At 49.6% G+C, this 22,559-nt stretch overlaps 1 protein-coding gene across 5 annotated transcripts; it reads right to left on the bottom strand.

Moving 5' to 3' along the window:
* Positions 1-60: 60 nt before the first annotated feature.
* LOC113482610 (ADAMTS-like protein 2) lies at positions 61-16,627 on the bottom strand. Of its 5 annotated transcripts, none has more exons than XM_026853396.1 (17): positions 16,494-16,627; positions 12,722-12,797; positions 12,126-12,228; positions 11,023-11,168; positions 10,187-10,310; positions 8,883-8,963; positions 8,279-8,454; positions 7,590-8,007; positions 6,590-7,010; positions 5,662-5,768; positions 5,346-5,475; positions 4,771-4,984; positions 3,969-4,124; positions 3,413-3,583; positions 1,543-1,719; positions 710-854; positions 61-598 (listed from the first exon to the last, which is right to left on the bottom strand). In XM_026853396.1, the coding sequence occupies exons 1-17, from the start codon at positions 16,523-16,525 to the stop codon at positions 483-485; spliced, it is 2,793 nt and encodes a 930-aa protein (XP_026709197.1). In that variant the 5' UTR covers positions 16,526-16,627; the 3' UTR covers positions 61-482. The 5 variants fall into 5 exon arrangements, with proteins under 5 accessions (XP_026709197.1, XP_026709196.1, XP_026709199.1 ...); XM_026853395.1 differs by having other exon boundaries at positions 61-601; positions 5,346-5,472; XM_026853398.1 differs by lacking the exons at positions 10,187-10,310; positions 11,023-11,168; positions 12,126-12,228 and having other exon boundaries at positions 61-601.
* Between the last annotated feature and the right edge of the window lie 5,932 nt (positions 16,628-22,559).

Genomic DNA, 22,559 nt, shown 5'->3' with positions numbered 1-22,559 from the left:
CTCTTGTGTCCCCCTTACCCGCTTGCCTCTGGCCTATGTACATGCATCCCAAACCCACAGTTTTATAGTTCAGCTCTTTATTGTGACACAGAATTTTTCGGTGTATTTTGGAAAATTGCCCTTATAGCAGAAGAAGAATCTGCAGGGCAGACCAGAAAGATGCCTGCTGTTGCCTGTGCCCTGCTGCAGTCTGGCCTCTGTGTCCTACCGCCTCCAACGAGAGCTCTTCAGGAGGATGATGGCAGGGACAGGCTTTCCCAACTCACTTCTCAGTAGCTTTCTAGGAACTGATGGTTTGTCTTGTGTAAAATCCTCTTGGTGGAGAGGGATGACTAAGTCCTAGGAATCCTTCCTCGCTGAGCAGCCTGGTCTACTGGGACTGGCTCCACAGCCAAGCCAAGTGGGGTAGCTTCAAGTGGTAAAGTCTGGCTCATGGGGGCTCTTGCCCCTGAACTTGGAAGGAGAGTACGGCCTGGCAGCAGTCAGGGTGACTTATGCCGACACGACCAGCAGCAAGCCTTCCTGTAGTACCAGTGAGAGCACAGCTTCACCTTCAGCACCAGCACACAGTTGGCTGTCGCTTTGTCTTCACAGTCATCTTCTGGGGAACAGAAGCATCCGCAGAAGGAGTTAAAAAGGAGACGTGCTTCCCTGGACGGAGCAAAGGGCTCCCAAGGGCTCCTCTCCCTCCCTGCCCTCCCAGTCTTACCTGGTGCCTCTGTGGGGCATGGCTGGAGTTGGCATGTCTGCCTGGCTTCTGGTTTGGAAGTGGGGTCACAGCCCTGAGCCAGCGCTTCCCCCTGGTAACACTTCACCTCCCGCAGTCGCACACCAGCACCGCATGTCTTGCTGCACTGTTGGGATCAAGAAAAGAGAAAAGGGATGTGAGAGGCATTTTTTTTAATTCTTCTGTAGTTCCCAAGTTCTTTCTTCCAGTGAAGCCTCCCCATCCCTACTTCAGAGACTATTCTTGAGAAGGTTTGGGTCAAATCCTACACTTATGCTCCCTTTATGTTGCTGGAGGAGAGCCTCCCTGAGCCAGGGCTGGGGCAGAGCAGGGGAGGAGTTTGCCTTCACCTCTTTAAAGCAACTTGGAATTGGTTTTGAGTATTGATGCTGTGACAAAAGATGGAGAACATGGCCGCTGTAAGCCAGACCCAGCTTCCCCTGTCCACCCATTCCCTAAACACTCGTAAGTTCTGCGATTCCATGATTCTGTGAAGTTAAAATCAAGGGAAAACAGGGAAAGATAGAACACTGACTCATGGCAGAGGAGGAGACACAGCTGTATCCTGTATGCCTGCATCGTGGTACATGCTCTTACTCGAGGCAGTAATCCACGTGCTGTAAGGATTTTTCCAGCTTGTGTGGGCCAGTCCCTCCACCTGCTGCTTGGTCTGCAGAAGAGCAGAGCTAATGGTCCAGTCCAGACCTAAAAGCCCTCAGCAGAACAGGCTGCTAGAAAGCCTCAGTGCAGGTCATGCCCCACCAACCAGGGTTATCAAGCCTCCTCTCCCCCTTCCCTACCATCCCAAGCCCTACCTGAGACCAGGAGGTAGTGAACCATGTTGAACATGGCCTCCTGAAACAGGCAGCTTGTTCCTCAGGTTTCTGAGAGGCTTGACAGCGCTTCTCAGGGTACTCCCTGTATACACCATTCTCCAGGCCCGCACACAACACGACCCGAGTCTTCATCCCTCGCCCGCAGCTGGCATCGCACTGGGAAAGAGAATGTGACAGCCAGGTAACAAATGATGCTAGTCAGCTGCAGAGCTTCAAGATGGCATCCTGCTCAGAGGCAAGGTGCTTAATGTCTGTGCTAACACCAGTCTAATAAGGGTAGTGCTGCCCAGGTCACAGGAGCAACGGTATCTGCAGAGGAGTTGAATTTCTTAGGGAGTGGGGACAGAAGCTGGTGATTTGTGTTTAGCCAGCACTGGGGATGCTGAATTCACCTTGGCTGGCCTTGAAAGCAGCTACCACAAGGGACCCAGAGCAGCCAAAGTAGGACTACAAGATTCTGTCTTATGTGTAGCTATGGTCTCAAAAACCATGTAGCAACCTAAATTTTGAGTACTGACAAGCTTTGCATGGGACCAAGGGGACCAAACTGGTGCACTGCAGGTAATTTGCCTGGCCAAGTACTGCTGAGCCCAGAACTATGCAGGCTTAGCTGGGAGGACTTGATCTCTGAGGACACCACCAAGAGAAGCAGCAGGAGGCAGGATCCGATTCTAGCTCAGCTCTGCCTCCTGAGACAGCTGCCAGTGGGAGATTTCACTGCTTTGTCCCCTTCTTCATGGCAGGGCCAGCTCAGCAGGCTTGCATCCACCCTTGGTCATCATGTAAGCTCAGAGCTGATCAGCAGAGAGAACTCAGCAAGGCAAAGAAGCTGGCCCACCCAAAGGTGGGGAACTCAGCTGGTCTTTCAGAGTTCAGTTGAGTTTAATATCCTGGATGCAGTTTGAAAACTGCACTGGCATACTGCATGTGTCCCATACCATAGGCCAGAGCAGGAGAGGGTTACGGGACTGCTGTAGGTCCCCAGGTTTAACCAGATTGTGCTCGTTACCAGTGCTGGAAGGAGACTCAGCTGAATATAGTCAACAGCTATAAAAGGTAGCAAAAGGAAAAGAGAAGTTTAGCTGTGGTTGAAGAGGAGAGGACTTGGCTGCTTCTCTGGTTCTCTAGAAACCCTCTTCCTTAGTGCTTTGTGAATCCCTGTTTTGCTCAAGACTTAAAAGGCAAAGCCCAAACCCCGCAGCTGACTCCATGTGTCCTTCTGGTATTTGGATCAGCTTGTATTAGGAATCCTAAAGCCTCTAGGCCTTGAGCAACAGAAGGGAAGTAGATTGGCAATTGTTTGGTAAAACAGGGCACCTGGACCATATGGGTTCACTGGACTCTTAAGTCCTAAGGCAAGTACACAGTTGTGGTCTGGATGTGACCTCCAGGGCAGGGATCTGGGCTGTGGTTCAGGTTTACCTCCAGCTATCATTTATCATAGATGAAGCTGGGTTTGTTGAGGCTTTTTCTTTAGTGGTGGGACTCAAATCTTGGGGGGGCAAGTGCATCTTCTGGACAAAGTGCTGTGCTGTCTCTAACTGTCAGCTGGGAGTCTGAGGTGGGAGAGGAGGAGGATTTCCTTAGGACGTTGCTGCCCTCCAATGGAGGTCCATGGGAAGACAGCAAATGCCACAAACTTTGGGGTGGTCTATAGGGTATAGCGGGGACAAGCTGGGTTATGCATTACTCCTTCCTTCTTTATAAAAGGAGCTAGGAAAAGGGTGCAGCTCCATGGCTGGAGGTCACACCATACCTTGCTCTACCAAGGCAGCCAGGCTCCCACCATCTCCTGTGGGATAAGGGGTGGGAAGGAGGGCTGAGAACACAGGGCTGGGCTTGACTTTACCTGCTCCCACTCCTGCTCCACCCAGTGTGCAGGGCAGTTCTTGTCTCCGCAGGGATGGATGGCCAGGGGCTTGGTGATTGGGTCACACTGTGAGTTGGAGATCACCTTGCCCTCCAGGTTGCGACATGTGATGAAGCGGCTCATGCGTCCCTTGCCACATGAACCTGAGCACTTGGAGGAATAAAGGGCATTTAGACACATCAGAAAGCAGAAAAGTGAAGGGGTCAGGGCTGGTGGTGCAGGACACCCGAGTCCTGAGCCTATCCCTGCCACTGGATCTGGGGCACTGGATCCCAAGGGTCTTTAGAGGTACACCTGGTCAGGGGCTTCCATTCTCCAGGTGCCGTGAGCTTCCCAGATGGAATGGAGCTCACCTCACAGCTAATCATAATTTACAGCACGGAGAGGCAAAAATACAGATTATTCTGTTTGTTTAGCTGAGCCTCTGCCAGAGAAAGCTGAAAGAAAGCAGCAGCATGACTGCCTACCTGCTCCCTCCCGCCAACCCTGCACCACCGGCACTGGGTGCAAGGAGCAGCAGCCCCTCCAGACTCACCGGGCCCCAGTCCGAAGCGGTCCAGCGGCGGTCACAGGGCGGGCCTGTGCACACCTTCTCGCTGCTGGGCTTCTGGGACTCATCGCAGAAGGGCGCTTCCACTGAGCAGCGTACCTCCCGCTTCATCGTCCCCTGCATGCCACACTGGGCTGAACACTGCAATGGCCATAGAGAGTCACCCCCGGGTCTCAGAAGCAGAGAACCAGGAGGACAAGCAAAGATGAGGGAGGCAGCTACGCCTCCTCCTGTTGTCCCCCTGCAGTACTAGGTGGGTGGGGCAGGGCACCAGCAGGGACAGAAAAAGGTGGGTCTGTCTCTATCTCTGCTGCTTATTTACTTTAGGTCCTAGAGCTCCAATGCTCCAAGATGTGGATGCCTGGACTGCTGTTCAAAGTCACTGGGCCACTGGCCCAGTCCCAAGCAGGCTCTGTAAAGTCAAAGACATTTTGACGGGGTTTTAGCTTCTCTGTATCTCCATGCTACTGGTTCACCCTTAGTTGGATAGAATCATAGAATCATTTAGATACTCTGGAAGTGGGAGGCAAAGCCTCTTGCTGGCAGGGCTTTCATTTTGTCAATGACCTGCTTGGAAAGTGACCTTAGAAAAAATTTTTTGCAATGGCCTTTGTTTGCCAGGCAGTGCCAGAACAGGGGAGTGGTGGGTAATCCAAGTCCTTGCTTCTCCAGGATGCAGTTGGCCAGGGGCTTCCTCAACACCCAACATCTGACAGCCACCTTCCTCCAGGCCCCAGCCCAGCCCCAGCTGCATACCTCTGGGGAGCAAAGCTTCCCCGCTGCCTACCTCAGACCACTCAGAGAGCTCCCACTGGGGCCCGCAGGCCTTGTTCTTGCAGGCTTTCCTCTCCATGGGCCTGGCCAGCCCAGCTGACTCGCAGAGGTCGTCATAAACGGAGCTGTCAAAGCCTGGAGCCAGCATCTTCCAGCAACGCACAGTGCGGTACTGGTAGCCCTCACCACAGGTCCTGGAGCATTCGCTCCACCAGCTGGTCTCCCACCTCCATGAGCAGTCCCCAAGAGAGAAAGCACAAAGGAAAACCCAGGTAAGGGGGACAAGGGACACGGGGTGGCTGAAGAGTGCCTGCACGCCTGGGACTCCCTCACCCAATAGCTGCTGTTGTGAATCTATTCATCACATATATGTCTGCGTTAAAGCAAGGCTGGTCTTGAAAGCCAACTTTGCCCTTAGCAGGCAATTTAGACAGCAAACTCCCTCCCTCTTTTTGCTTACAAGGGAATACAAGGGCTTAGCTGTTTAAGCGTATCTTCCAGACCATAAATGGCTGTACACTTTGAGCAGAAAATGATCCTTACAAAGACACACTGTCCCCATGGACAGCTCATGTCATTTCCACTCACCTCGGCTGGCAATCTCTCCCTGTGCAAAATTCATGAGTAGGTTCTGGTCGGGTTAGAGCATCGCAGTATGTTTCATCCACCTCCACTCCATCGTACCGGACACATATCGCATAGGAGGTGCTGATACCTGCTGGGCAATCAAGACCCTCTCTTGGTCAGGCTCCTTCAGATCCAAAAGTCTCCTCTCACCATGATTAAATTACTGGAGTGCTCACTACATCTGAAACTCTACCTGCCATTTTAAAAAATACCAGTATTCTCTGCATCAACAGCGAAAAAGGACTTCACATGGACAGTTGCTTGAAGCCAAACCTACCTGAAGTGCAAGTGGAGCTGCAGGGGGCATAAGCTGAGACTTTCCACCGATACATGTCAGCCAAGCTGATGTCATCATGGCCCATGGGGCTCACATCAAACTCGTTGCTGTGGAAAAAGGAGGTAGTGTGAGCTAAACATGAAAAATTGCTGCAAACATAAATTCTAGTGAAATTCTTCCTTGCTGTCTTTGAAGATCAGAAGAAACCCAGTATTTCTGCTATCTGCCTCACCTTGGGCAAGGTGGGCCACTGATGAACAGAGAATGTAAAGCCTTGATCCATCTCCTGAATTCAACTAGCAAGGTTGTAGACAGCCATGGATCAACATCCCTCTGTGAGGAGGCAGTTTCTAGTAGGTCTTGTGTATATTATGGTCTTTTGACCATGTGGGTGTCCTCAGGCTCAGTTCATACTTGAGAGGTATGACATTAGGTTGGAAAGGAGAGCTCAAGCAAGGGCTCTCTTGTCATAATGTGGTGGGAGTGTTCACACATGGCTTGCCAGCAATGTTTAAAAGTTGGCCCTCAGTCTCCTGCCAAGTGTTTACTTAGGTTACATAAGTTTATGTGCCCAGAGGAATGGGACAAAAGGGGCATGCTGTGGTGGTAAATGTGTGTATTTGACATGCTATAGACTCCTGGCCTTTATAACCACATCAGTGTTGGCCTCACAGGTCCTGCAGCACTATTTCAATGGACCCCTTAGAGGCAGGGGGACCTGAAATACATTCTGGTATCCGTGTCAGGCCAATTGTGACAATCAGTCTTTGGAGGACACAACCGTTGGTCAAGCATCTACAGCAGCTGCCATGGATAGACACTGGTGAACAGGGACATCAAGGACAGCAGTGAGACTACCAGGGGATTGGCTTAAACTTCCCTCCCCAGCTAACCACGCTCCTGTTTTGCCCAGGAAATCAAGTGCCACCTTTCAGTGCCAGGGGCTTGCAGAGGCTCTGCCTGGCTGATGTCCACGGTTGGGCTGGCACCTAGCAGAGGTCTCTCCACAGATGCCATCATGCTGTAGTTGGCTGCTTCACCCTGTTTCCCAGCAAATGTCTCCACCTTCAAGTCTTCTGGTGAGTTCTTATGGGCTGGCACTTTGTAGAGGCCCTGTGGCCACCGGGAAGCTGTGTGGGTCCATAGTCCTGCTGTGGAGTTCCTGGGGACCAGCTGGGCTGCCAGGTGCTGCAGCTCCCTGCAGAAGAGAGTGTTGTGTGGATCCTGGTGACACAGTCGCCTGAAGAGGCGAAGTCTGGAGGATGCTATGCGGCTGTTCTCCGAGAGATCGGGTCTCCTCATGCTGTAGGGCACAGCTGTGCTGACAGAAATCTGATTGAACTTGAGACCTGGAAGGAACACAGGGATGCTTGAACTATACTGGATGCATGTGGTATTTAACAAGGAAAAAAATATTCTGAATTCAGCCTCAAAATCATAAATTGCCACCAGGGTGCACCAACAGGCCTTAACTGCCTTGACCAACCTCATAAATACTCTGCCCATCAGCTCAGGATCTCCATTTAAGCTCAGGCCTGGGCCCTCAGGTGTACTTTGTTCCTGAATTGCCGTTTGGCTTTCCCAGACTGACCTCAGCTTCAACTTGTGACTTTGCTTTCACTCGATAATCACTGGACTGTTGCTAGGCTGTGTTGCTGTCACTGCCCTGCTTGCCAAGCTCAGGTGCCGTGGGACTGCCCTGCCCAAGAGGGCACTGCCAGACCTGTACCATGGCCATGCTCTCCCAGCTCCCCTTCCCCACCGAGCTACTGGCCTTGCTGCTCCCTGACAGTCTCCACCCCGCTATTAATCATCATTCCCTCTTGTCTGCCCTGATGGTAAAGCCACCTTAGATTTCAAGAAGACCAACATGGGATGTTTGCTTTCAATGAACAAAATGGAAGGGAAGGAAAAACAAAGCAACCAACCCAACTTTGTTTCTCCACCAGCTGCTGCTGCTTCCTCCTCTTCCTCTCCTGTGTTTGCATGGTAGATGTGTCTTATCTGGAAGTCATACTTCTTCTCTTCACCTTGTTCCCAGCCCCAGTCCTGAGTCTGACCAGTGGAGTTGGTCTGGAAGAACTGTGGGTGGCCAAAGCCTAAATCTTCATGCCCTTCTCGTAAAGGAAGCTGTTCACTGGTGTCATCTGGCGACAGGGTGAGCCACGTGGCATTGAAGTCCTGGGCAGCTCTGGAGACGGCTGGAATGGGATGGTTCTGGCTGGTCTCTGGTAGGTGATGATAGAGAGGTCTGTCTAAAGCAGGGGCTGCAGTTCGGAGAGGTGGCATCCGTGGTACAGTGTAGTCATAAGTTATGTGTGGCATTTTCCCATTAAAGTTATAGTACTGGAGGCAACAGGAAAAGAAAACAAAATCCCTTTTAATTTAAGAACATGTATTTCCTAGAGCACTATTCTAGCCACGTCCATTTTGTGACGGATGTTAAGAGAAGATATCACACTCATAAACCTGAGGAAACCCCCCAAGACTGGATTCCTCAGCCACCTACACACTCAAGTTTGGCTTGGGAACCAGGTTAATATTCCCTTTGTCTGAGAGAGGCTTACAATTTTGAGACAGGCAAGACAGGAAAGCCTAAAACTAGCTCCTCACATACCATGGCATTTAGAGACTGGTTAGTGGGCCCATGAGCTATGATATACTCCAACCCATCTGAGTCCAGGCTCGAGGGTCGCCGGTACTTGAAGATCGTGCCAGCTACCCTGAAGTTCTGGGGGTTGTCAATGACAGAGTTGCCGTTGAAGAAGAAATGCCCAGATTCATCTGCGAGCGCTTCAAAGAGAAAGAAAAGGGACAAATGTGATACTCCATACAGAACACTGGCACTGAGGAGACCAAACAGCTCATGACCAAGAAAAGCCAGACAGAAAAAGAACTGCAGGCCGTCCAGCGTTCATCTTCCACATCAGGTGAGATCAGCGGTGTTCAATGCCTGCTGCTTTCATTTCCCTCCAACAAGAGCACCAATGTCTTCACAACAGGGACTGCCCATGAGCTTGGTTTCCAAATGTCCCTCCTGCCACTGGCTGCTGGAGATGTGGTAGCCTTGGTTTATGAAGAGATTAAGTGCCCCAGTGCTACCCTGGAGAAAATGCTCCCAGACAGCTCATTCACAGCACACACAGAGTGCACAGAGCCCTCCTCCCACCTCCCAGGCAGCTCAACTGGGATCTCCACATCCAGGTGGTTCCTCTGCTTACCTAGGATGTTTTCTGTTTTCCTGCGCTCAATGATGAGGATGTCCATGGCACCAGCAGGGATGTTGGTGATGAACACATAACCTGAGGAACAGAACAGAGGATGAGGAAACCCTGAGGACAGAATAAAAAGGTCTGGGTAGGAAAAGCAGTTCATGGGACAAGCGTGTATGTAGGAGGGCCACGCTGCCCGTCAGGGGCAGGGCACTAAGGACATAAACACATGTTGTGCCCGTCTGTGAGCTCTAATCCCAGCCCCCCTCTGAAGTCCCATTACAGATCACCATTACAGGTCTCTATGGCTCAGTCTGAGCACTGCTGGGTTTGGAATCAGGAAGGAACTGCACAAGCAGAACAGTCTGGCTTTAGGTGTGAGGATGAATGTGCTCTCATGATCTTTCTGGCAAGAGCACAGAAAAATCTTACTAGTGATCAGGGCGGAAGCTGAACAGAGGATGCAAAAGATCATAGGTCCCCTCAGCGCCTGACTCAACAGAATTTGTTTCAGGAGTAGCATAAAAATTGACCTTTAAAGGGAGAGGAAATAAGAAGGCTCTTAAAGTTCTGTGGTTTGGCAGCTTGTCTTTCCTGCTAGAAATGCAGCTCTTGTCCGTTCTGTAAGATTTTATGAGGACTGGGAGGCCAAAACCCCCGCTCTGGAAAGGGGCCTGAGTGCTTTTCTAGTCCTGGGGTCTGTAGAGAGTGAGGCGGATTAATGAAACAACAGTGTGAAATGATGTTCCAAAAGATCCTCAAACCACAGTTAATTAATTACTAATGAGGATACCACAGTCTATTCCTTCTGTGGGTAAGGGAATGGGCCGTGAGGTTTCAAGGGATGAATCTCAGCCCAGTTTCAGAGGGACTGTCCCTCATTCACGCTAGCCTTAGGACTGGGAAAGCAGCAGACCAAGTGCAGGCTGGAACAAATGCTGTGACCCTCATCACAGGAGCTTAAGTTCCAAATGAACACATAGCACAAATAAAAGAAGATTCATTGATCTCTTCACATTATCCGAGGAAGGCAGGATGCCAGAATCAATAGGAACAAATAGATCCCCAGCTGCTTCCTATTGTAAAGAGGTGAAGGGAAACGTTACCAGCCTAATATACAGCACATCAAACCAATCTCCTCTGATGATTAAGTGAAAAGGACAAAATACAGGCATTTAAGCAGAGGTGACACTCTTCAGCTCTTTCCACTAAGCAGCTGGGAAACTCCTACTCCCATTCAAGCCAGTCACCCTTCATGCCAGCTGGTGGTAAGAAGCAGCAGGTGGTCTCCGGACTGTGGTAGCAGGGAGTACCTATCTGTGAGACTGCCTTTCGGAAGCTGCCCGAGACACGGTGGCAAGTGCTGCCGTCCCCTCCACACACCCTGCATCTGTCCATTGTCCGGGATGAGTACAGGCTCCCATCGCACCCAACTGGCTGCAAAGAATAAAACAAGAAAGGGTTTTCTGGGGCCATCTTATTGCCACAGGTCAGGGTCTTTTCAAGGAAATGCTACCACGCTCTTTTGGTGAGGTTCGGGGCAGGGATGTAGGTTAGGTTGGAGTGGAGTAATGAATGAGTTCAACAGCAGCAGAAATTCACCTGTGTAACTTATGACCAGCTACACTGGGCCCCTTGAACCTGGGGCAGAGGCTTGTGTGCATAAGTGAATGGAGTAAGACTCAGGTAATCTGTTTCGGTTCCTTCTGTCTCTGTATTTAAGCCAATCCTTCCCACCAAAATAATGACACACATCACTCTCCAAGAGATGCTGCATCAAAGGCAGGCCTTTCTGAGGTTGTAAGGCACCTCTCTGTAACACTATATACACCTTCATCCTTGCTGTATGAGGTGAAAATCAAATATAAGATCTTTAAAATTTTTTTCAATTGGATGACTATGTACAAACCTGCAATTCTCTGTGCTGGGAGGGAAGTGCTGTCACTCTGGGAATATATGGATGTATATAATTCCCTTTGTGTGACCCTCTCTGCTCTCCTCTAGCCCACAGGCATCCAAGAGTGAATGTAATAAGTCTGTGTCAGGCCTTGGTTTCAGTTCCCTGCTGAGAGCCCTGGCCTTGCAATGACCAGGAGCTCTAGTCATGCACTTACGCTCCCAATTTCTGTACTACCTCCCAGAGCCTCACCTCACACTTCCCATTGATGCAGACCCCTTGAAAGGTCCTGTCTTTGCAGGAGGTACCATCCTGTGCTCTAGCCATCAGCTGCCTCTCTCCACTCCGGGTGGTGCACTGGAGGTCACAGGGCTTGTTGGAGATACTGGTGTAGTCATCTGGAGGGACAGGGGCAGAAAGTCACCAGGCAGATCAAGGTGCTCAGAGATGGGCAGGGAGGGACTTTCCTCTTATCCATAATAATGGATTGATGTCACCTTGGATGTTCCTGCTGCTTGAGATGAGAACCCAAGGCTACAGATTCTGGAGTAGTAAAGGGGTCATGGTATGCAGCTGCAGCTGGGGACCATGCCTAGCAGAAATACTTCTTGCTGGAAAATCCTTCTCCTTGCCATACCCTCTCCCCTTCGCAGTGACATCCCTGGTGCCAGACATGGGAATCTGCATCAACAGATCCCAGGCCACACATGAATACACAAGAGCAAGCAAGACCTGTAAGAGGAGTACTGAATGTGTAGGGCTGTGGCCAGCTACACCCCACTCAGCTGAGCAACTGAAGCTAGAGGTGCAGATGTTCTATGTTCCCTTGGCTGCTCATTTAAAGAGAAAAACAGGTGTGTCCAGAAAGAGGATAATAATTTAGGTGAGCTCAATCTGGGACTCAAGGGACAACTGGCAAACCATGTGAAGCAATGTGTCTTGCCTGCTCAGGAAACAGATAGGTGTCCTGTTCAGAACAACCCACCACCAGCCCAGCAGGAAGCATGCTGGGTGACTGAGGCAGCCAAAATGGGAGAAGGCACAAAGAGCATGAACACCCAAGATAACTGCTGGTTAGCCAAGACAACTCAGAGAAACCTATGTCCTGTCAGCCCACCAGTGCTTGCTGATGCAGGATCCAAAACAGGAGCAATGTGGTGAGAGAGGAGGCCTGGCTGGGTGAAGCGGTTCTGTGAAGAGACAGGGAACAATTTCTCCAAAGCAGGGAGCACAGGCAAGCAGACCAGCCAGGAGCATCCATCCCTTGTACCGCAGGACATTCCCCTTCTCCATCTGAGAAGATCCTGTGGGTGTTGTCTCACCCTGATCCCTTGTGTGAAGCTGTGAAAACCCACCTGGATAGAGGGGCATCCAGTGGTAGTAGCGCATCCCAAAGGCTTTGGCATTGAAACTGGAGCACTGCTGCTGTTTGAAGCTTGCTGTGTTGGCTGGGCAGGGCTATGGAGGGAATAAATGTGATCAAAAGCTCCCTATGTCACAGCCTCAGTTGTGATAGCTGCTTGTCCCTGCTACATCCTTGGAAGATGAAAATGCCCTGTCCACCCTGGAAGAAATCAGTGATGGACTCCAAGGTGCCATAATACAGACAGAAAGGCCAGGCCTCCATTGCCAAGGGCCCCTCAGACAGCTGCATTTAACAGTCCTGCAAAAATTACTTCCAGCAAAGGGATAAGCATACTGGAGAAACTTTGTCCCTCCCCTCACCCCACAAGAAGTTATGTTTCTATATCCTTTTCCCTGAGAGCAGAGCCCATCTCCCATGTCTTCAAAGGCACACCATCAACTACTCCAGGAGTGGATTGTACTCCTTGTCTGCACAACTCTGACAGACCAGTCGTACCTTCAGTGCTGGTGCTCTTGCAGCTCCAAGTGTGACCCCAAGTCCTGAATTCCCCAGTGAGGACCAGTCAGTACTGGAAGTGGTTCTCACCTGTTGCTGGCACAGTTGGTAGTGCTTGGCTTGACCAATACACATGGTGCTGTTTTTTCCCTGGGGCATCTGGAGCCTACAAAGCAGAAAGAAAATGAGCTGGAGGTCTGTGAAATACTAAGGTATTGAGGGTGATAGAGAAGTCAGGCCAGACTTAAGGGGGAGAAGCAAGGCAGGCATTTTATCAGAGCAAAACTTTCTGGATCTAGATTAGACGGCATCTCCTCAGAAACACTTTTCAGTGCTTTTAGGTGGACTTCAATTTTAGGCTACTCTTATTTTGGGGCAGGTTGAGCAGACGAGGAGTAAGTGCAGTATCACCATCCCTGGGCTCCTTCATCTCTGAGCTCTGAAAAGGCTGATGTGACAAAAGGACAATAGACCCTGATGATCCATCACTCCCACAGAAGCACCCAGGATTTGCAGTGACTGGTGGAGTTGATTTCAGGATTCACTGTGTAGTAGGCAGAGAGGTGGCATCTCTTATGCGGACTGGCTACCTTAAAAGACTTAGCAGGAAAGGCTTGGTGCAGATGATGGCCCAAAACACTTTCTCAGCCCTTGATGCTTTAGCTCTGAAATGCTGAAGTTTCAACTCCAAGCCCCAAATTAAGGCTGACATATGGGTGATTCCCACAGCCCTTCACAAAGGAGTGGTGAGTTTCCCTTTAAGCTTCCCTCCAGGGTGCAGCCGGCCTTGCAGGGAGAGCCATGGGGTAAATAAGCCCCAGGTGTCCTGCATTAAGTAAACAAAGGTCAGGTGTCCCACTTGGGGATAAAAGCTGGGACCACTTGCAGGAAGCGGCAGTGTCTGTCTGTGAGGTGGATGCACTTTACAGAGTTCCCTGTTGGGGAAGGACCTTCCACCTTCCTGGGCCTGGGGTCCAGTCAGGTCTGGCTTTTGTAAACACAGGCTGTGTAGAGATTCAGTATGTGGCTTCCTTGGTCTTATGTATTTCGCTTGTTGACTCTGTTGTCTCCTGTCTCTTCTATGGGAGACTGCATTTCACCATTTATTCTGCCCATTGTTGGTTGTGTGTTGTTGTTGGGGTTAGTGGGATTGATGTTGATTATGTATAAACTGACTTGTTTGTACCCCCAGTGCTCACCCATGTACTGACCCTTTTGTATCAAATACAATTTGGTTATTGGTTCATCTTTATGCTGGCTGTGTCCTTTATGCTAGGCCTAATAATTGGCAAAACAAACTCTGGCTAGCAGGAGTTATCCAGGGGATACTGGAGTCCTTGACTGATACATAGGCAAAAAAATTCTTGAAAGCTGGGAAGATGTATGGAGAATGGCTGAAACCACAGATTAAGGCAATGAGGTCTGTGTAAAGATAAGCAGCAGACAATGCATTAACAGCACTGGGAACTTAGGATGCACTGTGTAATGAAGAACCCTGTAGGCATATTCAAGCTGGACAGGCTAGAGGTATTGCAGCTGTACCTCCAGAGCTATGCTTTACATGATGTAGGCAAAGCCTAAATTTACACCAAGAGGCTTGAAAACTGCCTGTAGACTCAGGCAGAACTTGTGAGCTAGTTCCACCTATGAAGCACTTAATAAATTCTCCTTAAAACTGCAGAAACCTTCTGGCTGTGTTTTATGTCAGTTTTTTTAAATTCAGACTTGATCCCTGCAGTAAAAGCCCTCCCGTCCCTAGCTCTGGAATCAAGGATAGAGTAGATGCCAAATGGAGAGAAAAATATCTCTTCTGGCAGCAGGCAAAGGGCAGAAGGGCTGCTCTGGCTGTGGGGGGTGTGAGACAGCCCCAGGCTCCCTCCTGCCTGAAGTGCTAAGGCTTGGACAACAGGCCCCAGCCAGAGTTGACCTATAGATGAATCCTGTATATTTTATAACTGATAACCATTGTGCTAGTAGGTATTGTACTACGTTATAACAAACCACTTATACGCTGAGGTAAAAAGTGCTAAAGTGTTAAAGTACTGAAGCCTAAACAACAGGCCCCAAGCCAAATGTACTAACTTACTATGTAGTCATTAGCAAAATATGTATCCACATTAATGAAAGATGTAGCTTAGATATCATATACTCATTACTGATGATGAATGTAATGAAAACATGTCTATCCTGAATATATTTTTTTTATCCTTCTTTGTGCAGATAACAAGGCCATGGAGCCAGCTGTCCAGCCTTGGGACCAGATGTGTGGCCTTGTTCTGAAAAGAACATAAGCAGGGAAACTCCCTTGGCTTCCTCCTTGAGCCCTGGCCAGGCTCTGGGGGAATCCAATTGGAGAGTGAAGCCAGATGTTTTACTGCACCATAGTCAGGTGGACTTGTTTATTCAATACTATATAAACCTGGACCCTCTTACAGTGACTTTGGAAGCCTCACCTACAGGTGGAGGTGCTGTGCAGGACTTCCCACTTGCCGGGACAGGCTCTCCAAATCCTCGCTGTAACCGGGGCTCCCCAGCGACTGCGGATCTGGATGATGGTAACGTATGCAAGTGGTGAGGGATCTTTCTTAATCACTATTCTCCTTCTCATGTAGTAATGATTTGATGCATTACACAGTATTTTCCTATTTGTTTGCTTTAAGTGCATTATTCTGTCTTTTCTTACTGCATGTTTTCTGTATTACTCTGTTACATTAGTTATCCCCAGTAAAATACGCCTACTTTTTTCACTCTGGTGTTTGCATTTAATTAGTATCCTTATAAGCAAAACACCACCCTCTGTTTCCCACTGCTGTCCCACAATGGCCACAGTGTGCTGGGGAGGAGGAGCAGCAGCAGAGATGCTAAAAATCACGGTTAGCAGGGAGGCCGCATCCAGACAGAAGGTACTGCAGCACATCTGGACCCTCACTGTGCTGCCAGCCAGCCCACACAAAAGTTTTCTGCTGCAGGAAAGAGAGCAGGTTGGGGGCCCTAGTTTGAGCTTCCTCCACTCAGGAGTGCATTCACGCAGAAGGGAAAAGGGCTGAGTGTGGGACAGGCAGCCCCTGTGGGCTTGCTGTGCTGCAGGATGCCAGTGCTCATTAACATCTCAGGAGTCTGGAGCAGCAGGTTAGAGGTGCTGCAGGAGGAGGGCTTGGTGGCAAGGTGACCCAGAAGGGGCAGTGGGAATTCAGGCAGCTGAAGTTCCCCAGCTCTACCCAGTTCCACTGATACAGGACTGTAGCAGCTGTAGGGGACAAATGGAGATGCTGTCAGGTGACAGTCAAATGGCAGAGGGAAAAAAAACTTGCAAACTCTGCAGGGAATAAAGAGGAGAAACTGCTGAGAAGTGGCTGACCTGGCTGCTGCCAGGAGTAAATCAAGTTCCCATAAAGTGTCTGGGAATATGTACCCACATCCTTAACACAGGAACCAGCTACAAATCAGGGTTAGGTTGGTCAGAGCAGCCTCGGTAAGCAAGGGTTTGCCAAGGAAAGAGGAATAGAGATGGCCTTCTCCAGCCCACAAACCTGTTATCTTCAAGTCTCCACAGACCCCAAGAGGGGACCAGCCTCCTGTTCCCCATCAGATGAGCCAGGCTGAGTGGGTCATGTGTTCAGGGGGATTGTCACCTATCCCACTGTGGTGTGCTTCTCCCTCACCAGCCCCCCCCCGCCACTGCTGCCTGCCCACCACCTACCCCATGGACAACAGTCGCCTTCCTCTCTGAGAGGCCACAGAAGAGGAAATGGCCAACCCTGCAAACCCAGGAGGTTCAGTCCCAAAACACAGGTCAGGGACACCCCGTTTTCGCTCTGCCACTTGAGACCTGACCAAGGGCTCAGGCTGGGACACGACTCACCTCTGTTGCAAGCAGTGCCTCTCCCGGGACATCACGCCTCTCCCGCAGGACCGGGAGCATGTGGACCAGGAGCTCCACTCTCCCCACCACTTGGTGACTTCTTCATCCCAGGGGCCAGCTCCATCTGCTGCCTCACTACTGTCCTGACAGAAACAGAGGATGGTTAGCTGGAGAACCTGGCTCCTCACCACCCTAGACAGAAACGGGCCTTCCAAAGGCAGCTCCCCCAGCGACCATGTCATCTGGATGCCTTCTAAATGGGCAGCACTGGGACAACTGTGGCTGGCTCAAGCTCATATGGGGCCACACCAGGCTTACAACTCTCAAAATTCAAATTTCCCTCCAAGACTGAGCTATGTATGGGAAGGAGGATGCCTCTGGGATCTCATGACACAATGTGGAGAAGGGCTGTCAGGCTGGACACGTGTGCCAGTGATGCCAGTGGCAGCCTGACCCCCAGTGTCGCTCCCAGCCCAGGTCAGACAGAACAGCAGATCACAGCTCATCCTGATGCACGGTCAAGAGAAGAGGAAGAGCTGCAGCCCTTGGCTGTGCGATGCCTGACTGCAGGGAAGCTGGGGGTACGCATCTGTCACTCGCTGGAGCTGCATTTCAACAAATAAAACTTCTCTTTGTGACTAAATCAGCTCAGATCCAAGATCCTCACTCTTCAACCCTCACAGAAGTAATTCTGTAGAGTGCTTCAGAACCAGAGACTCCTGCAATTGCTGTTGTCCCCTCTCCCCATGCACCCCACTGTGCTTGGAGGAGGATTGCTCCCTCTCCCAACATGCCTTGCTGGGGCTGAGCCTTTAAATTTGGCAAACCTGAGGTCTTTTGGTCCCAGGGTGGTCCCTGCAGCAGGCTGCTGTTGGCTCTGCCTCCACAATTCCCATCAGGTAAGGGATTCTGGGTTTTAGCTGTTTGGTTTTTTTTTCTTGCAGTAACTTCCTGTTAAGTGTTTGATGGCCTAAAATCTCCCAGAAACTGGCAAACTAGCCTGTGCAGGAACTAATTTGCTGTTTATTGAAATATAGCTGTGAGTAGTGTTAAATGCAGCAATGAGTTTTAACAAAGGACAGTGACTGGAAGGGATTTATCCAGCTGAAAATGCTGAGAGTGTTAGTAGGAGAAATGAAGAGTGAGAGAGAGAGAGAGAGAGAGAGAGAGAGAGAGTGAGTGTGTGTGTGTCTGTGTGTGTGTGTCTGTGTGTCTGTGTGTTTTTACTCTTTTGGTTGACCGTCTCTTGCCTTTATGCTCTTTCATGGTGTAACATAGCCAGTGCTCTGCATCTTGTAGTCTAACTCCTGCCTGAGAACTTACCATTTCTACAGCATCTGCCAACAGAACATTCTCTGGGCAGAGGGGATGCAGCTGGTTTTATGCAAATCTTTTAAAGTTCTAACAGTGTGGCTGAAATGTGCACAGTGCCTCTTCCTGGAGATGATTCCACAGAGAGAGCACATTGAAAATAACATACTCTGCTGCAAAAACGCACCATGTTACCTGGCCTGACTCCCTAGGGATTACAATAGTTGAATTAAAAAACAATAAAACAAAACTCTTTGCTGATCTTAAATGTTCTGGCTAGAGTTGACTTGCCCAAGAGGGACCAAATGCCACAGCCAGCAGCTGAGTTGCTCAAGAGAAAGACAAAATTTAAAAGAAACTGACATTTTTAAAAATACTTTATTCTCTTCTTTCAAATGATCACATTAATCTATTTCCTCTGAGAATTTTTGTCTGTGTGTATATTACAGGACTGTTAATGGAAATGCTGACTATGTAGCTTCCACATTCACAAAGGAAATAAACCAGAAGTCTCATATTGTAAGGTATTTTCAGCTAAAATCTTTACCTGACCCCTTCTGTGCTTCTCTATAATACACATCACAAGGCCTGTGGAGGAAAAGCTCTTCACAACTGTTGGGAAGGAGAATGCCAGTGCTTTATCTGCTACCTGTACAGAGAGTTCAGCGCAATACAGATTCTCCCATAGCTGGGGTAATCATCAAAGCTGATGTCTCACCACTTCCCTGAGTAGTTCCATGAGGCGCATAGATTGCCTGGAGGAAAGGCATATGGACCAAAAGTTGCAATATTTACATAGTTTTTCCCCAGGTGACAATAAAAATTTGTGTAGCTGTAATATGCCAGATTGTCCTGCTCCAGAGATCTTAGGTGAGACAGGGCTGAAGGGAAACAGGCAAAGGGAAGTAAAATAGCCTGTTCTACTGACCTACCCCTAGACATGAAAAAGACTCTGTATTTGGAGTGGTGGGAAGTTGTAGACTCCTTTTCAGGGTTACTGCTCCTGGGTGTTTTGCCTGGATGCAGAGAGACTTGGCACATGATGGTAGAGCTGAGGTTTCGGGAAGATCAGCATCCCTGCCTTTGTGTATCTCTCTCTTACAGTTAGAATAGGAAACGTTTCTTGCTGCACTGTGACTTTCAGGAATAACAGGAGCCCAAATGAAGATTTACTGAAGGAGGCTAGTCAGAGATTTTTTTTTTTTTTAATGTAATGTGTTCCCCTATATCCATAAGCCCCATTCCTGCTTCCTCTCTGCACTGGAGGAATCAATCACTTTTTAAGTAGATTGATTTGGCTCTCAGGTTTTCCATGACCAAGCCAGTCCTTGCCTAGGAGTATTTATCTTCTTGTGCAAGCAAGGACCGTGCTGAGCTGTCCCCTTGGCCAGTGAGACTTACAGCGTGACTGCGTCCTAGGCCTGGTCATCTGGAAGGGGAACTTCAGTTACTTAGAGCTGGGGCAGCTGATTCCAATATGTGCTGAATTTATTGTATTGTCAGAAATAAATCTGCATTAACCATGACACACAAATGGTTCTTGGTTTTAATTAGAGATATTGCACTTTCAAATTTCCAGATAATAAATTAAGAACTGTGGGACAGAGTCCAGATTAGATTAGCTCCTAGATTTAGTTTCCCAAGCCCCCCAACAAATCCAAAGAGTCACCTTCTGGCCAAGTGAATCCCACTGCTCCACCCTGTGCCTCCTCCTTGCAGAAGAAGTCAAAGGGGCTTTACAACAACTCTTTTGAACTCTCCTTGATACAGGAGATGCTGGAGCTGCTCTAATTTGTACTCTGCTGCAGAAACAGAGAAACAGAGCAGGCTAGAAACACCAGAGCAGGAACAGAGCTAGAAACACCAGATGTCTAGTCTTTATAAAGCTGGCTCTGCCTGGGCTTGGGTGAGAGCTCTGCCTAAAGGAGGTAAGAGGGACAGGTATGATTCCTTAGATGATGAGAAATATAAGGCCTAGAATTCACATCCATAGAAGAGACAGACCATATGCCAGTTCAGCCAGGTGCTCTCCGCAAGAATTTCCCCCAAGGCGTTTGTGGCTCGGCACAGGGCGACTATACAGCTGCAGTTCCTCTCTGAGGCTGAGTTATTTCTGTGCCTCTGCACTGATGCTGGAGGCCACGCAACTGAGTAGGCAAAGGTTGCCCTCCTGTCCCCTTGTTGGGGGGTCCAGAGCTTTGAACCCCAACCTGCAGGGAACTCTTCCAGGATGAAATATCTGTCTCCAGATGCACAGATATCAATGACAGAAACATGTCTCTAAACCAGCATAGCTGAATGCTTTTTCTGTCTAACCGAAGACCCAGCAGCTGCTTCTCCTCTCCCCCCTGCCAAACAAAGGCTGCCAGACAAAGTGCTTCAGCCCTGCAAAAAAAAAGGGTGGGCCTGCCCTGACATCCTATTGGATTTCCAGGCGGTCTTTCTAAAGAGCTGAAAGGGATAAATTCTCTGTTGACTCTCTGTCATGCTCTGGATCAGCTCTGAGCTATGCTGCGTTTCCCAGAAACATGGGAATAATCACAATTACTGTCTCAGTGGCCCAGTCTCCTGTGTTGCTTATTGTTGTGCCTAATCTTGAGATTCATTAGAGCCTGGGTCCTGGAAAAAAAGCTGTCTGGGAAGAGAGACCACAAGCATGCCTGTCTAGTTCCCTTGATGGAGGAGCGGGGGGGGGTGCGGGGAAAGCTCTCTGGGTCAGCCTGGCATGCCTTAAGGGCTGGTGCACCACTGAAGGGCACAGTAGCTGTCGTAAACTGTTCTGCTCAACCCTGTCTCAGCTTATAAAATTACCAGAAACAGCAGCTGAAAATTAAACAAATTCTTCACAGATCTTTTCTGAGGCCATTAACTGCGTGTCGTCTACCAAAAATTTACACGATCCCTTTACTTAAGGGCTTCTCTCTATAGCACACCACACCACTTCCTGAAATACTAAGTAGCTTCATGTCTTAATGCCTGGAATGGATGTCGCATTATTATCTGGAAATGAATGCCCATGTTCACCTCCCCTGGTCTGGGTTCCCTGTGTCATCCTCTGACTAAAGCTGTGGTGACAGACTCTAGCACAGCCCTGAAAAAAAACCCCAACATTTGCAATTATGCCCTGATGTTTTACAAAAGAACTGGTGTTTGTGTAAAGCCATTTGTGATCTTGCCATTGTTTTATCCTATTTGGGTAGACTAGATAGTTTATATGACTCAGTGTTGGAAGCAGACACAAAACCAACTTTTCCTTAGATGAGCTAAAACAAGATATTTGAGAAAAGAATAACTTTTATGGAATCAGGAAGAATGCTAATCTGGGGAAAAATGGTAGCTTGCTAAAGATGTGATATTGCAGCAGGTAATTACAGAAATCTGGACATATAATGAGGATGAGAAGCAAATGAGAAAACCAATGACCAGAAGCCAGTGGAGATCTGTCTAGTTCTGTCCATAATCCTGTCATGACAGAAAGTTCACAAACAAGTGCTGCACGTCATTACAAAATACTTGATCCAAGTCATTTAGGTCCTTACACTTATTCTGGGGCAAACCGGAAGAAATGATGGTAATCTGTGAAGGGGAAGAAGGGAATAACAGGTGGTGTGCACAAGAGGCTTCTCTACCATCAGGTTTTTCAGAGGCATTGAATGTACTCAGTCCCACATAGGAAGGAATTTGCTTACCCTATCTCTGGATTGAGACTTTCTGTGACACTGTGCAATCATGTTGTATATAGAAAATGGGACAGCAAGAGGAACTTCAGGTTAATCCCTGAACGACCATTTTGTGCACGGTCTTGCACCAGAGATATCAATCAATACTAGCAACTACGTCTGCCCGGCCAACTCGCACCACACAATCCTCGATCAGAGTGTTCTGCAAGGATACCATGTGTTCCTTGGAGTCTGGGGGGTGGGGGTGGGAAACACAACCCAAACCCCTCTTCCTTCAGCAGAGCAGAATCCATTTAGCAGCAAAGAAATCTGTCTGGGTTCCCCTCGAGGAACGCTGAGCCACAATGCACGCAGTGACCCGTGAAGGCAGGGGCATAGCCGGCGCCCTGCAAAGCCGAGATTTCTGTCTCCTCTGCCACAATCACGGGGTGATTCTCCCCGGCTGGGCCTCGGGAAGGGCACAGGGACTGGCTGAGGGGTTTCAGTGCAGCTGTGAAACGAGTGCCACGAGGAGGGCCAGGCTGAGGTCCTTCGTGGAGGAGAGAGCAGAGATGAGGGGAGTACGGGGCTTTGACACCCAGACGTGCACCCCACAGTGGGGAAAGCAGCTGCCTAAACCCCTGCCTGGAGAGGCAGGGGGAAGACGGGAAATCTGTTTTCAGCCCTAAACTTAAGTCAACCCTCTGCTAGGGATGGACGGGGGGAGTAACCTCGGGCGAATCCTCAGCCAGGGAAAGGCCCTGCTCCCACATGGTCCCTCTGATGATGCTGGGAAGCCTCCTCAGGCGTTCTCCCCCCCCCGCCGGCCTTTTATGAGTGCCAGGCCTCTGGGGAGCGGGCAAAGCGTCTGGTGCCGGGGTAAACTTGGGGGAGACACGGCAAAACCCCTTTCTCAAGCACCTCAAGACTGAGGGAGGGCAGCGGGGACACACACACCACCACCACTCCCCATGTCTAGGCTATCCCCTTCAGGAACCAGAAACCTGCGGGTAAGGGCGAGGGGGCCGCCGCGCTCCCCTGAGGCGACCGCCCGCTCCCCAGCGCGGGCTGGGCCTCCTGCCCCTGCCCCGGCACC

The sequence above is a fragment of the Athene cunicularia genome (genome assembly GCF_003259725.1).
Source record: "Athene cunicularia isolate RWA chromosome 8 unlocalized genomic scaffold, athCun1 chr8_part1, whole genome shotgun sequence".
NCBI classification, from domain to species: Eukaryota; Metazoa; Chordata; class Aves; order Strigiformes; family Strigidae; genus Athene; species Athene cunicularia.
This window is presented reverse-complemented; position numbering and strand designations above follow the sequence as displayed.